The sequence below is a fragment of the Meriones unguiculatus genome, chromosome 6 (genome assembly GCF_030254825.1).
Source record: "Meriones unguiculatus strain TT.TT164.6M chromosome 6, Bangor_MerUng_6.1, whole genome shotgun sequence".
In the NCBI taxonomy this organism is placed as follows: Eukaryota; Metazoa; Chordata; class Mammalia; order Rodentia; family Muridae; genus Meriones; species Meriones unguiculatus.
In genome coordinates this window covers 22,418,383-22,432,899 of record NC_083354.1, presented here as the reverse complement: position 1 = coordinate 22,432,899, position 14,517 = coordinate 22,418,383, and the positions used below count along the sequence as shown (strand labels likewise).

Here is a 14,517-nt window from a genome sequence, read left to right as displayed (position 1 = left end):
TTCTGTGGCACTGAGGACCAGACGGAGGCAGCCCATGCTGGGTAAGCACTCTATTGCGGAGCTGTTTCTTCAACCCAAATACTTACAGCAGTGGCTCTTGTGGGAACTATATTTCATTCCTGCTCATTCTTAAGCAAGCAACCGTCAGTCTCACCTAAAAGCCCAACTTCCAACACTGCTACACTGACTCCCCAAATTTACCATGAGCTTCAGTGGCCACTTCCACAATGTATGGGCTTATTTTTGCAGTTGAGACAGTTCTTGGAATGATTTGTAATATGGACCCAGAGGGAATAAAAACATTCTTAATCTGCCTTTTATAGTTCCTGTATTATTCTAAGTATGTCAGGTTGTGTGTCTGTTTGTTTGTTTTTAAGTTCTTCATGATGTATTTAACTTTTAGGCTTAACTTGAAAATTGATTTCTTGGTAGGATTTGTGTGGTTGGTTGGTTGGTTTTTTGAGACAGGGTGTTACTGTATAGCCCTGGCTGGCCTGTAACTTGTCATATAGACCAGGCTGGCTGGCTTAGAATTGCAGAAAATTGTAAGTATGCACCACCACATCCAGGAAAAAAAGTATTTAGAGCTTTTCCACTGAAATCTTAGCTGTGAATCTGTAACAAAATTATTTTTCTTAATCATTTGCATTAATAATCTATCAACCTAATCATCAGTGTTTTCGACTGTCATTAGGGTTTGTACACTTCTGTGGTAGTGGGGGGAAAATGGTTTTGTTCCTGTCAAGGTAATGTTCATGCCAGAGTTCATGCCATCATTTTATTAAAGTCTATTAATTAAGATCACAGTTAAATAGATGTGATGTAGCAGAAAAGCCTGAGACCAAGACTTGGAGGCAGAAGTCAGGATTTTAGGACTTGACTGTTGCACTTACCTGAGCAAGTCACTTCAGGACAATTACTTATAAAAATTTTTTTAAAAGCTGAGCATGGTGGCACACATCTATAATCCCAGCACTCAGGGAGACAGAGGCAGGTGCATCTCTTAGTTCAAGGCCAACCTGGTCTACAAAGCAAGTACACAGGGCTGTTACTCAAAGAAACCCTGTCTCAAAATACAAATAACAAAAACAAAACAAAACAAAAAAAAAACATAGTTAGTAGGATCATCTGTAGTAGCCTTATATAATAGTATGAATGAGATTTTCTGAGTGTAACATTAAACAAATATTGCAAGAAGGAGTCTCCTGATTTTGAATTGTCAGTGATACATTGAATGAAAAGACAAAGACTATTTTACACACATATGACTGTGTATAAAAAGTAGTAACTTCAATGTTTGGATGGTAGGTACCCCTGAGCTTAGATCTCCAAGTAATGGGACCATAGCAATAACTGTTGAATGTAGGCCCAGGGCTAGAGACAGAATAAAGGGATTTAGGACTGCAGTAGCTTTGGATCTGAAGTGTGCTGCCAAGCCTCATGTTTAAAGGCTTGGTAAGCTGTGTGCAGCAGTTGGGAGGGGGCAGACTTTTTGAAAGGTGATATTGGACACTTACCTTTTGCTCTGTCTTCACTTATTGGCTATCAAGATGTTAGCAGCATGCCTCTGCTGTGCTGTTTTGCCTTGCCACAAGCCCCAGAAGTATTGGGGCCAAGTGACTGTGGAGTGGAACCACTAACACAAAGTAAACATTTTCTCCTTTTAAGTTGTTTTTCTCAGACATTTTAAAACAGTAAGTTGAAGCTGACACGTGCAAAATGTTAAAGTATGTATACATTTTAGCTCATCATTTAATCTTCAAAGAATTTACAGTCAAGACTTGTTTCTATAAACGCCCAAGAATGAATGTTGGGTCCATAACTCAGTAAGGGAGAGTGCTAGTGTAGCACACCAAAAGACCCGGGTTTGACTCTCCAGCACCTCACGAGTAAGAGCAAAGACTTTATTTCCCAGTATTGTATAAATACTGTATTCTTTCATTTGCAAAGGCTAGAAATGCCATTTCAAATTCATATGAGAAATATATTCTTGGTTCACAGGATTAAGAGGTCAGAAGTATAATGTTCGGTTTTCCAGGTATCCATTATTTGAAAATATTACATGAAAATTTTTAGCAGTAAACTCTTCTTCAGTTTTAAATTACACACTAAATTATACACTATTTGGAATGGTGTGATGAAATCGTTGTCTCTTTGCCCAGCTTATCCATGGTTCTTTAGTAGCCATGAGTTCTGATGGTATTATCACATGGTCATATTATTTCATGGAGTTCCTCAGAGATTCTGTGTTATCTATGAAATATGGGATTAGTAATTTGCTTTTATCTTCGTGGGACGAATGAGATTCCAATGAGATAGGAAAGGGCTTCTTGAGTACTGTGGAAGAACAAGGTAGACAAGACCAAAGTAATCTTACCTGTAAATGGACAGAGAGAGGCAGGGCAGAGAAAGATGGGTATAATCAAGTTTAGATAAACTGTGGAGATGGGACAGCTGATAATGGGTTTTGTTGTTGTTGTTTAATTGTTTGTTTTTTCAGAGAGGGTGTTTAAACTGACCTTGAGCCTGTGGTCCCTGTTCCTCAGTCTCCCTAATAGCTGAGGTTGCAGGCCATTGCTCCCACCTTCAGTTCTGTAGGTGCTGAGAGCATAAAGACCTTTCAGTGTAGCTTTTAGTGTTGTTAAATAAAGTGATTAATTTTGCATGTCTGTTCACCTGTTTAGGGGAATAACACAAGGTAAACTGCAGGTACCATAAACAGCTACCATCAAAAGAAAGTACAAAGGAAAAAGCCAAAATGTGAAAGATTGCAACTTTGAGTTACTTTCAGTCTTTTTTTTTTTTTTTTTATTGCAAGGAAATTCAGACAAGATCTCAGGGAAAGGAGGATCCATTTAGTTTGCATTCTATAAACATTTAAAATTTGTTGAGTTTGTTTTGCTTTTTATATGTATGTGCATTTTAGCATCTGTAGGTAAACATTGCATCCCAGGTAGAAACTCACTTCATTTTTCATCACATTGCATTTGTTACTTAGTACTCCATTTCCTCAAATCAGCTGAATGCCTGGACCAGTGCTAAATACTAACATAAACATATTAACATACAATAGTTACTGCCTTCAGATAGTTTTCTGTTTGTAGGGAAGACATACACAAACAGAGACAAACATGGCATGTTTGTCAGGAAAGTGAATTGTCAGATGTTGGTGATACTTGGTTAGCCTCATGTTTCCCTCGTTTATTCCTTCCGAATACTCACTAGAATTGTCATGACTTTGTAGTTTTTGTTCACATGTGTTTTAAGAACCAGCATCTCTTATCTTTCAGCCTACTTTTTGAAATTGAATAGCTGTTCTGTCTTTGTAAGTCAATCACAGGGTTGGAGAGCTGACTCAGCAGTTAGGAGCATGTACAACTCCTTCAGACTTTCTGAGTTCAGTTCTCATCAAGTGGCTCATAACTGCTTATAACTCCAGCTCCAAAGTATGAAACCCTCACAGACAGGCACGCACACACACACACTTAAAAAGAAAGTAAATATTTTTATAAAAACTCTTAGTCTGGGCATAGTAGCACATGCCTTTAATCCCAGTACTAGGAAGGCAGAGACTGGTGGATCTCTGTGAGTTCAAGGCTAGCCTGATCTACATACCAAGTTCCAGAACGTCCAGGGCTGCATAGAGAGACCCTGTCTCAAAAAAAAAAAAGAAAGAAAGAAACAAAACAAACACTAACAACAAGCAAAACATTAATCACAGGTGTGTGTGTGAGAGAGAGTGTGTGTGTGTACATGCTTTTATGTAATATGTATACATGCATGCATACATGTACCTTATCCATGTATCCTTATACATGCTTTTATGTAATATGTATACATGCATGCATACATTCACCTTATCCCTTGAGGAGGGCATTTTACTGAACCTAGAACTGATGGGAACCCCAACAATCCTGTCTCTATCCTTCACAGAGCTGTCATTACTGAGTTTGAGGCCAGCCTGGGCTACAAAGTGAATTTCTCATTAGTGTAGACTACAGTGAAATCACCACCACCTACCAAAGAAAAGAAATTATAAAACTACATTGTTTTTTATGTCCCAAAATCACCATGCTGGGCATATGAAATCATTCTTATGCTTCCATAGCAAATATTCTCGCCTGTTTGTTTTTAAGAGGAAATGGTAGCCCTCACTGGCCTCACAGCAGACCTCCTGTCTCTACCTTTGAATAGGTGTAACTATAGGTGTGAACCACTGTACCTAGATTGAGGTTTTAAGTACTAATTTTATATCTGAATATTATTGTAGATAGAATTTGCTTTACAATTAGACAATTTAGTTTTGGTTGTTTTTCGTTTTTGTTTTTTAAAGATTGGAGGCTAATTATTGGGTAATAATATGAGCAAATTACCAAAAATTTCATGTGTTGTAGAAAATATAAAAAATTGAATTAATAATGTTTATTATCAAAACCTATAATTATTGAAGTGGTTTCGTTTAACCTGCTATCAAATCAGACGCCTGATTTCAGATAAGCCTGGGGCTGGGCAGATATTAACACCCTAAACTACCCTTATCTTTCAGCTCCCATTCATGCCAATCGCTCTAATAATTTCTGTCTGGCCTACTTCCTATCCAGAATTCCATAACTACTTGCTTATGATTTCCCTCTGGGCCTCTTCTCTCCACGAAGACCCTCAGAGTTCCTCCTCCTGGCCCGTGTGGTTCTTTTCCTCTCCCATGGCGACTCTGCCCTTCTTTCTCCCCTGCTACCTCTCTTTCCCCGCAATCCTTTTATCCTGCAAGCCCATGAACCTTAGCTCCGTCCTCACTCTGTCCTGCCCAAGTGTAGGCCTTTTATTCGCTAATCAGGAAGGCAGGGTTACACAGCAACACTTGGGGTATGGTACGTGAGTGTCTGCTCATAACGACAGCAAGCAGACCATGGGGAGCAACATGGTTAACAGCCAAATGCAAAGCCTTAGGCCATGCTGTTACATTTAGGGGTTGCTAGTTCAGTTCTTAGCCTGATCCACATTTAAAACATCTCTGCTTAGGGTAGTTACTGATCATAGTGCATTACGGAATCTTTTTCAGTAGCAGCAGCTTGGATGATAAATAAGCAGTTAGTGTTGGTATGGTGTTTTTAACCCAAATTAAATTTATGATGATTATCTGTGGTGTTGTAACCTTACCTCCTGTGGCATACAACTTGGTATATGTGTGAGACATACGGCGTACAGGGTTTATAAGAAAAGGCTACTGCTAAATGGAAAGGCTATTTCTGGAAACTGGTCAGGGTGATGTGATATATAATCTCGTACTGTGGTTTTACTGAGGATTTCACCTATGATTAAACTGTTTCTGTTCCCTTAGCTGACTTAATGGGAGACCTCCCTTTAGAATTCAGTATTCCCAAAGCAGATAAAAGATTATAAAGCTAGCCTGATGTGTGATTTTAAGCCTGACATCCCCATACTAGAGGGACAGAGATATACCACTTCTAGTTGCATGCCAGTGTTAGCTAACATTTTTTTCAAGTTCAAGGTCAGCCTGAACCAGAGTGAGTTCTTTTAGCCTAGATGACAGTGAAACCATGCACCCCTCAGAGAGACAGAGACAGAGATTATAAAACTGCCTAAGTTTCTGATATGCTATAATCAAAGAATTCAGTGCTTTGCTCAGTTCTGCCATCCTATTTCTTTCGTAATTATTTATAAGAAGTGCCTTGTTTACCATGTATACAGCTTGTATTACCCCAAAGCTTATTAAAGAATTTCACAACATAATGTGAATTGGAGACGGCTGTACAAAACAGTGAAAAATTCAGAATTTTCACTTGCACTGAGCCCAGAGGTGGGTAAAACATTATTGTATGATTGTCTCTATCATACAGTAGTGGAGGTCTATTGCTGCTATAGGGGCAGACATACAAAATAGACAGGTACAGAACAGCACTTAAACAGGCAACTCTGCACAGACGGTTCTATTAAATTACAGCTGCATCTCTTGAAGACACTTTCCTACTTGGCAATCCATTTCTTGTAATAACCGAAGAAACTTAAGATAAAAAGCTGCTCTCATCCTTAGGAAGTCTTCTAAGTAACCTTAAAATTGTTTCCTTTAAAACATATTTTGAAAAAATAAAATAAAACATGTTGTGTCCAAGCTGGATATGGTGACATGCCTGCAGTGCTAGCAGTCAGGAGGTTAAGTCAGGAAGAGAGCAAGTTTGAGGCCAGTCTCAACTGTATATAGTGAGACGTGATCTCAGAGGAATAGACAAATAACTTTTTTTTTTTCAATGCAGTTTATTCAGAAACCTTGAACAATCCTCGGACCCTGGGGAAAGCCAGCCCACAGCTTAAATAGCCTCTGGGTAGCCAACCCAGGCGTGCCACGTGGGCAATGCAGATAGGTCCACATACATGGAAGCAAGCCAGATCCTCAGCCTTAGCCAAATGGGGAATTGTTCGTGACAGAGAGCACTCACCATCGGGAAGATGGAAGGCGGAAACCAGCTCCATCTTTAAGGCATAGCATTTCGCAGCTCTCTACAGTTCCCCCTTTTTGTTTTAGACGCATCAGGTAGACAAATAACTTTAGTTGTCCCAATCTGAAAGAACTGTGTAGAAACCGTTTGTTTGTGTTTCTTGAGTCCTGGTACTGTATTAGGCGTAAAGCAAAGCAATGCCTTGTATCTCTTCTCTCCAGGTACAGTTTCCCGTTGGGGCTGCCCAGCACTTAGAGAGCTTTGTTGCTTCTGCTCCACTTCTAGAAATTCTAATTCAGAAGGCATGAAGCAAAGTTCATCTGTTTTTAAGTTTTAAGAATGTTTCAGAGTAACCTTTTTCTATTTGCATGCCACTGTTAACTAACTTTTTTTCATTAATTTATTTATTCAATTTTGTTCTGATTGTGTCCCCCCTCCTAGTCCCACCCTCACAGCCCTGTCCTCCATCCCCCTCCTCTTCTCCTCAGAGAAGGGGAGGACACCCCCCCCATTGAGTACGAACCTGCCCTGGCACATCAAGTCACAGCAGGACTAGGTAGCTTACGTTTGTTTGTTTGTTTGTTTGTTTGTTTGTTTGTTTTTCAAGACAGAGTTTCTCTGTGATGCCATGGCTGGCATGAATTTACTTTGTAGACCAGTTTGGCCTTGAACTCCTAAAGTTCTGCCTGCCTCTGCCCTTGTGAGCTCTAGGGTTACAGGCATGGGCCACTGCACATTGGCCAGGTAGCTTACATTTTAATTGCTACTCCATATGGAATCTAAGTTTAATTCATAGGGATTTTGTGACCTTAGGAAGTGTGAGCTAGAGGGAAATTATAGTGATAATTTAGATTTAAAGAACTAGTTTAAATCCTTCTGTATTGCAAAAATTAAAAAGCCAATCTACAGAGGGAGCCAAAGGAATTTGCTAGAAGTAGTAGCAGAGGCAAATACTAGATAAAAGACTCTTGACTTAAGCTCTTTCTGCACTAGTTTCTTGGAACTAATACATTCCAAGAAATACTGTAAAACTACTCAGCAGTCTGGAATTGGTCTTAAACATCCCTATATTCACTAAAGCTTTCTGAAGGCTTTCATGCAGCAAACAGGAACTCCTCATTCTCTGTGAAGTTTCTAGGCAGAATTTATTATTGACATAGTTAGAAATTATAAGCATTACCCAAAAATGTTTTTGTGAGTTTTTTTAGTAAATATGGAAACTTGTAACAAGGGGATACCTAGGTTTGATATTGAAGGTTGTTAAGAACAAGCAACTTACTACTATTATTTTTAACTAGATCTGACTTGGAGACTGTGTTTTAAAAAAAAGGATAGGTAAAGGAACAATGTATTAAGTATGGTTAGCTTTGTTTTTCCTTTCTTTAAATAAAGCATATAACTGTAGCTCAGTTAGATTTAAAACAAAAAACAAAACTAAAAACAGCTCTGGAGAGTGTTTAGTGGTAGACCAGCACCTCAAAAAAAAAAAAAAGAAAAAAGAAAAAAGAAAAGAAAAGAAAAAGACAGAAAGGAAATAAAGAAGGAAGAAAGAAGGGGAAAAAAGTATTAGAAGGACAGAAAGCCCAGCTTCAGTGTGATTATTCCACAGACATCAGACCTTGTGCTCCTTTGGTCGCTGTATTTTATCCTGAAGGTGCTCGTGTTTCTCATTCTGGAGTTCCATAGGTTTTCCTTCCAGTTGAATCAAGTCTCTTGAGAGAGCTTTTCTAGATAGAACCACCCCACCCAAAACATTTTTGCTTCCATCTCATTGACCATCCTATAATCAGTTAAAACTGCTGGTTGCTTTTTGCAATGATCAGAAGTTCTAGGGACTGGAGAGATGCCTCAGTCAGTAAATTTAAGACTAAAAGTTCGACATCTCACTCAGTGCCCATGAAAGCCAGGCACAGTGGTGCATCCTTGTAATCTCAGTGCTCGGAAGGCAAAGACAGGAACAACACCCGAGGCTGACTGTGACCTGCACACAAGTGTACACACCCATACACACCCATCTGCAATGCACATTCATACACACACACCAAAAAAGTTCTTTTAGTAAATAGGAAAGGAGAGATTGAATGTTGGCCAGACAACTAACAAACCCTGCTACAACTAGCTTTGAGGAATATAATGCTAATGTTAGGAAAATAAAATTTTAGAGCTATTTACAAACTATTAAATTGTCTTCCTCTGTGGCCTGGTAAGTCTGTCGTCGTCCCCCTCCCCCCCTCAGGAGGAGGTGATCAAAGAGCCCACCACTGAGTTCATGTCAGAAACAGCCCCTGTTCCCCTTACTAGGGAACCCACTTGGAGACTAAGCTGCCATGGGCTACATCTATGCAGGGGTTCTACCTTATCTCCCTGTGTGGTTCTTGGGTTGGAATATCAGTCTCAGAAAAGACCTGTGGGCCCATATTTTTTGGTTCTATTGGTCTCCTTGTGGAGCTCCTTTCTTCTCCAGGTCTTTCTATCTCCCCCTTCTTTCATAATGTATCCAGTTCTGATGAGACCTCATAGGCTAGGGTCAGATGGAAGGGGAGGAGGACCTCCCCTATCAGTGGACTGGGAAAGGGGCATGGGAGGAGAAGAGGGAGGGAGGGCAGAATCAGGAGGAGCTCAGGGAGGGGGCTACAGCTGGGATACAAAATAAATAAATTGTAATAAATTAAAAAAATAAATTTTTTTAAAAAGGAACTATTAAATTGTGCATAAATTCAAAATATCCCCAAATTCCATCTATCGTGTGTTTGAAAGATAAAAGCAATTAACCTCTTGGATAAAATGTTCTACATTGAATTTTTCATCCAGACTCCTTGAAAACAACTGTTACACTTCATAAGTTTAAAATTAACTGAAAAATGACTTCAGAACAACAAGAGGAAGGGGAAAAAAAAGACAATTCAGTTAAATCCTTTTTTTTTTTTTTGGGTGGGGGGATTGAAGACAGAATAAAAATAACTCCAGAATTAGTAGGAGCCAAGAGTATCTTTATCTTGTTCAATGATACAAACTAGCCATGAACATATTGAAATTAAGTTGTTTAAGGTCTAAAAGGAACTAGATAGATTAATGCATAGCTAATATGTATACCTTATGGCAGTGAATCACAGCAACTCCAGCATTTTCTTGGGAAAAGGATGGTTAGATGTGCATTGCTTCTGCCTGTATTTCATTCATATAAATTAGAAAAGAAGGATGGCTGGAGAGACAAGACAGTTCCTGCTTTTCCAGAGGACCGGGGTTCACTTCCCAGCACCCCTGTTTCATAACCACCTATTACTCCAGCTCCAGAGGATCTGATGCCCTCTTCTAGCTTCCTTGGGCACCAGTACATGTATGACATACATACATACGTACACATAAATAAAAATCTTTATTTTTTTGGTTGTGAGCCTAGCCTTTAACAGCTGAACTATCTCTCCTGTTTCAAAAATCTTTAAAAAATAAAAAGATAGATGACATGAATGATGGCACATGCCTATAGTCCCAGCACTCGGGAAGCAGAGGCAGGTGGATTTCTGAGTTCGAGGCCATCCTACTCTACAGATCAAGTTCCAGGATAGCCAGTGTTAGTATTTATATAAAAATGCCATGTACACAACTGATCTTATATGAAAGAGGTTTATTGGATGGAGATGGAGAGAGACAGGCATGGTGGGGGAGGGGGTGCCCCAACAGAGAGAGGAGAGATAGCAGGAGAGGGAGAGCAAGGGCCAGAGTAAGAGAGTAAAGGGGGGAGGAGAGTGGCAGACAGGTCACTAAGTATGTCGTCCAGATGATGTCATAGGATGCAGATACTGACATAGGATGTTGTCAGGACCCTAAAGGTCCCTAAGAGAAGGCCAGCTGAATTGCCTGCACAAATAACAGCCAGGGCTACACAGAGAAATCCTGTCTCCAAAAACCTAAATAAATAAATAGATGGATAAAATTGTACTTTCTTAAATTTGGTAGGAGAGTAATTGACAGCATGCATAGCTGTAGACTAATAAACACATATGTGTGGGGTGGAAATGTTGCTGCTAGATTAAGATGAGATACTTTTCTTAATATTTTGCAGCTTTCTAAGTATCTACTCTTCTCATGGTATCACTTTATAAGCATTTACTGAATACCTTGTTTTTATGATTCACTGTAAAGAGGAATTAATTCACAACTTGCTATTTAGGTGAGAAAACCCAGATTTTTAGTTTCACATATCTGTGAAATTCGAATCTGGGAAAACTTTAGCTTTTGAGATTTTTAGTTTCCCCCTTTTCTTTCATAATTACTTAACAGCAACCAAATACTAAGTGTCTGCTGACTCCTAACTGAAAGAAAACAAAGGCCTACAGAGATAAAAAAGCAAGCCATAAAAGCAAGCCAGTTGTGCCAGCGTAGGGCCAGGCTGTGCCTCTTTGCCCTAGCCTCTTCAGTCCTATTTCTCCAGGGGGCAGCAGTTGTAAACAACTCCTTTTGGCTTTAGCAGTAAATCCTGGGAATGCTAATGAAACCAGCTAATGTATGTAACAAGGTTTGTTAGCCTGGATTTGAACTCAGTGAGGCTTCCTATGAGCCTTTTATGATACTGTGCTTTCAGGCATCCTACGGGAAGAATAGCTTACACTCTGAACCAATAATGTATCAGGGATCATTTTCTTTTATATAGTATTGGAAATGCCTTTGGCACTCTGGTATTAAATAACTGCTTATTTGAACATATTGTACAATGACTTAGCCTTTTCTACCCAGTAATGGTTCCCACTGAAGCTATTATATACTCATTTTAACTTTTCCAGCAGGACCTGTGAAAGGAAATTGATTACACTTATATTACATTCATTGCTAATGCAGTTGTCTTATGTTTTGGTTTTTATGTCTTCAACTCTATACCCCATTTCCTGTTCTGCTTTCAGGTGAAGGCCTCCCACAGGTGTATTACTTTGGGCCATGTGGGAAGTACAATGCCATGGTTCTGGAGCTCCTTGGCCCTAGCTTGGAGGACTTGTTTGACCTCTGTGACCGAACGTTTACTTTGAAAACGGTATTAATGATAGCCATCCAGTTGGTAAGTTGGTGTGTTGTTCCAGAAGATAAATATATCCCTTGCCCATCTCCTCATGGACCTTTTGGTGATGTATTAGCTATAGTGACATCTGGTGAATTAGTTTTTACAGACTTAATGACATTCTAGAAGGATCTAGCAGACTTCTGAAAGGAACTGTTACAACTGCTGATTTAGCTGGTTCCTATGTCTAATTTGGCCAGAAAGGCATTTGGCCAGTATGTAATACGCCAGGCAAGTAAGGTAAGTTTTTAGTCACACAACTTAGACGGTTACAGAAGAGTTAACTGAGAGAAGTCAGTGTACTGCAGTTTGCTCTATTTTAAGAATTTGCACCTTGAAGCATAACCATTCCTGTAAGTGAAGTGGAAGAATATAATTTACATTAGGGAAAAAGAGGACGGATAGGTGGGGTGTGCAAAGTCAAGTAATGCTTCAACACTTTATTTATAGGTCTTAGGCACGCAGCTATGAGCTTTTACCATGCCCTCTTTTCCTCACTGTTGAGAACTAGAAAAGACTGAAGGTACTATCCATTGTACTAAGCTTTATTCAAAATCATATGACTGAGATGTTTAATTCTCTGGTATATTATATACTTTTGAGCTGACCAAGAAGCTTTGCAGCCAAATTACATACTAGTTCCATCTTAGCAGTTAGAATAGTCTCTTTGAGAAGTTTTTTTAGAGCCTTAAGGGAAGAATTCAGATATTGGGGGCGTTGTTTTGTTTTGAGGTATAACCTCACCAGCTTAGACTGTCTCTGAACGTTAGATCCTCTTATTCAGCCCCCTGAGCGCTAGGATGTTTGTGTAGCACCACCCACCACAACCTTCAGGCACATCTTAATTCATCTGAAGTAGTGATGGTCTCACCATCATCCAATAGCAATTAGGAAATAGTTGAGAATTGACCAAACTCCAAGTATTTAAGGTTTCCTTTCTAAGCTAAGTACATAGAATTATTGAATGAAACTTGACACAATGTTACAGTTACTTATTTTGAGCTGTGGTCACTAGACTGTGCATTCTCCTGCTGCCGCCAGCCAGCTGGCTGATAACAGGCTAGCATTAATTTCACTGAGCCCCTGCTCTCTTATTTCTGCAATTGGGGGTAGAGAGCCCTGAGCAATTGACAGTAGAAAGTGTGGACAGGAGGTGAGGTGGCAGTGGTGCCTGTCTCAGAGGCATAGTCATAATATAGAAAGTAATAATAATATAGTTGCAAGTTATAATACAGAAAGTAAAAATGGACTGTCTCATTTTTTTCTCCTGATATTAACAGTTGTTATATATTTCTTACAAAAGTATTTGGGGGCAGGGGAGTGCTAAAGATAGACTCAGAAGTTAAGAGTGATTACTGCTCTTGTAGAAAACCTGAATTTGGTTCCCAGGACCTACATCAGTCAGCTAATACTACCTGTAACTCAAGTACCAGGGACTCTGACATCCTCTGGCCTTGTAGGCACATGTACAGGATTGTTACATGTAAACTCAGGAAGGCACATATACATATGCATAAATAAAATTAGAAAACAAACCTTAAAATGTAGTTTTAGTTTATAAGTCAGTAAAGTGGGAGATGAATAAGAGGGGATTTTTGTGTTGTTATTTATTTATTTTTTTGGAGACAAGATCTTACTCTGTAGCTCTGACTGGCCTGGAACTTTCTTATGTAGACCAGGCTGGCATTGAACTCATGGAGATCCATCTGGGATCAAAGCATGCACTACCACATCCCAGAGGCAAACCAGCCAACCAAGAGATGAGTTTTAATCTTAGATTAAATACTGCCAGGGGCAGTGTAATATCTATAGTGGCAGCTACTTAGGAGACCCAGATAAGAAGATTGCCTAAATCCAAGAGCTCAAGGCCTAGCCTAGACAGCAGAGTGATATAGAATAATGGGAAGGAAAAAATAAAACTGGGGGGTGGGGGAGAGGTGATCGGGAAGGTGTGAAATGACTCAGCAAATAAAGGTGCTTGCCACCAAGTCTGACAGCCTAAGGTTAGCTCTCATGTCTACATGGTAGAACTTACTTCTACAAGTTATCTTGTGACCATGACACACATGCTCATGAATGCACTTGTGCACACATGCACAAACAAATAAACAAGTAGACAATTTTAAAAAGAAATATTTTGGGCCAGGCCTACTGCCACATGTCTTTGCTCTCAGCACTTGGGAGGCAGAGGCGAGCAGAACTTGTACATTCCAGGAGAGTCAAGCTACATAGTGAAAACCTGTCTCGAAAAAAAGTGCTTTGAATTTCCCTCCTCCAACATGCTTATTTCATGGTATTTCCATTATTTTTTCTTTCTTTTAGCTTTCTCGAATGGAGTATGTACACTCAAAGAATCTCATTTACCGAGATGTCAAACCAGAGAACTTCTTGATTGGCCGACAAGGCAATAAGAAAGAACATGTAATACACATTATAGATTTTGGTCTGGCCAAGGAATACATTGATCCTGAAACCAAAAAACACATACCTTACAGAGAGCACAAAAGCTTAACTGGAACTGCACGATACATGTCTATCAACACGCATCTTGGCAAAGGTATGTTTAAAGGGTGGGTTATGTGAACAAGCTTCTTTTCCAATAACACTTTACTGTGCATTACATTGTGCATCACAGCTTGTGCCGTTTGTTTCATCTTAAGGTAAGTGACTCTTTTTGTACTTGAGAGATTGAAATGGTAAGTTAATGATGTTCCCAAATACCTTAATACTGTGTTTTCTCATGTTTTGTTCTGCAGCAGTTTAAGAACTTGAATTACTGCTGCATGATATTAGTGTCTGAATGGGTTTAGTAATGAATTCTGTTTACATGTATATGATACTGTATATGAGCAGACAAAAGGAGGACATCAGGCTAGTGCCCGTGTTAGTGAAGAGGTTTCACTAAAACAGATTAGGGGGCCGGAAAGATGGCTCAGCAGCTAAGGGCACTGGTCCTCTGCTCTTCCAGAGGACCAGGTTCAGTTCCCAGCACACTTGTGCCAGCTCACAACC

General features: G+C 39.5%; 1 protein-coding gene across 4 annotated transcripts in view; it reads left to right on the top strand.

Moving 5' to 3' along the window:
* Nucleotides 1–14,517, top strand: part of Csnk1g1 (casein kinase 1 gamma 1) — a 118,185-nt gene that overhangs the window by 62,442 nt on the left and 41,226 nt on the right. For all 4 annotated transcript variants that reach the window (XM_021644224.2, XM_060384867.1, XM_021644223.2 and 1 more), the window contains exons 5-6: nt 11,354–11,505; nt 13,828–14,062. In XM_021644224.2, the coding sequence (XP_021499899.1) occupies nt 11,354–11,505; nt 13,828–14,062 (387 nt within the window). The remainder of the gene's footprint in view (nt 1–11,353; nt 11,506–13,827; nt 14,063–14,517) is intronic.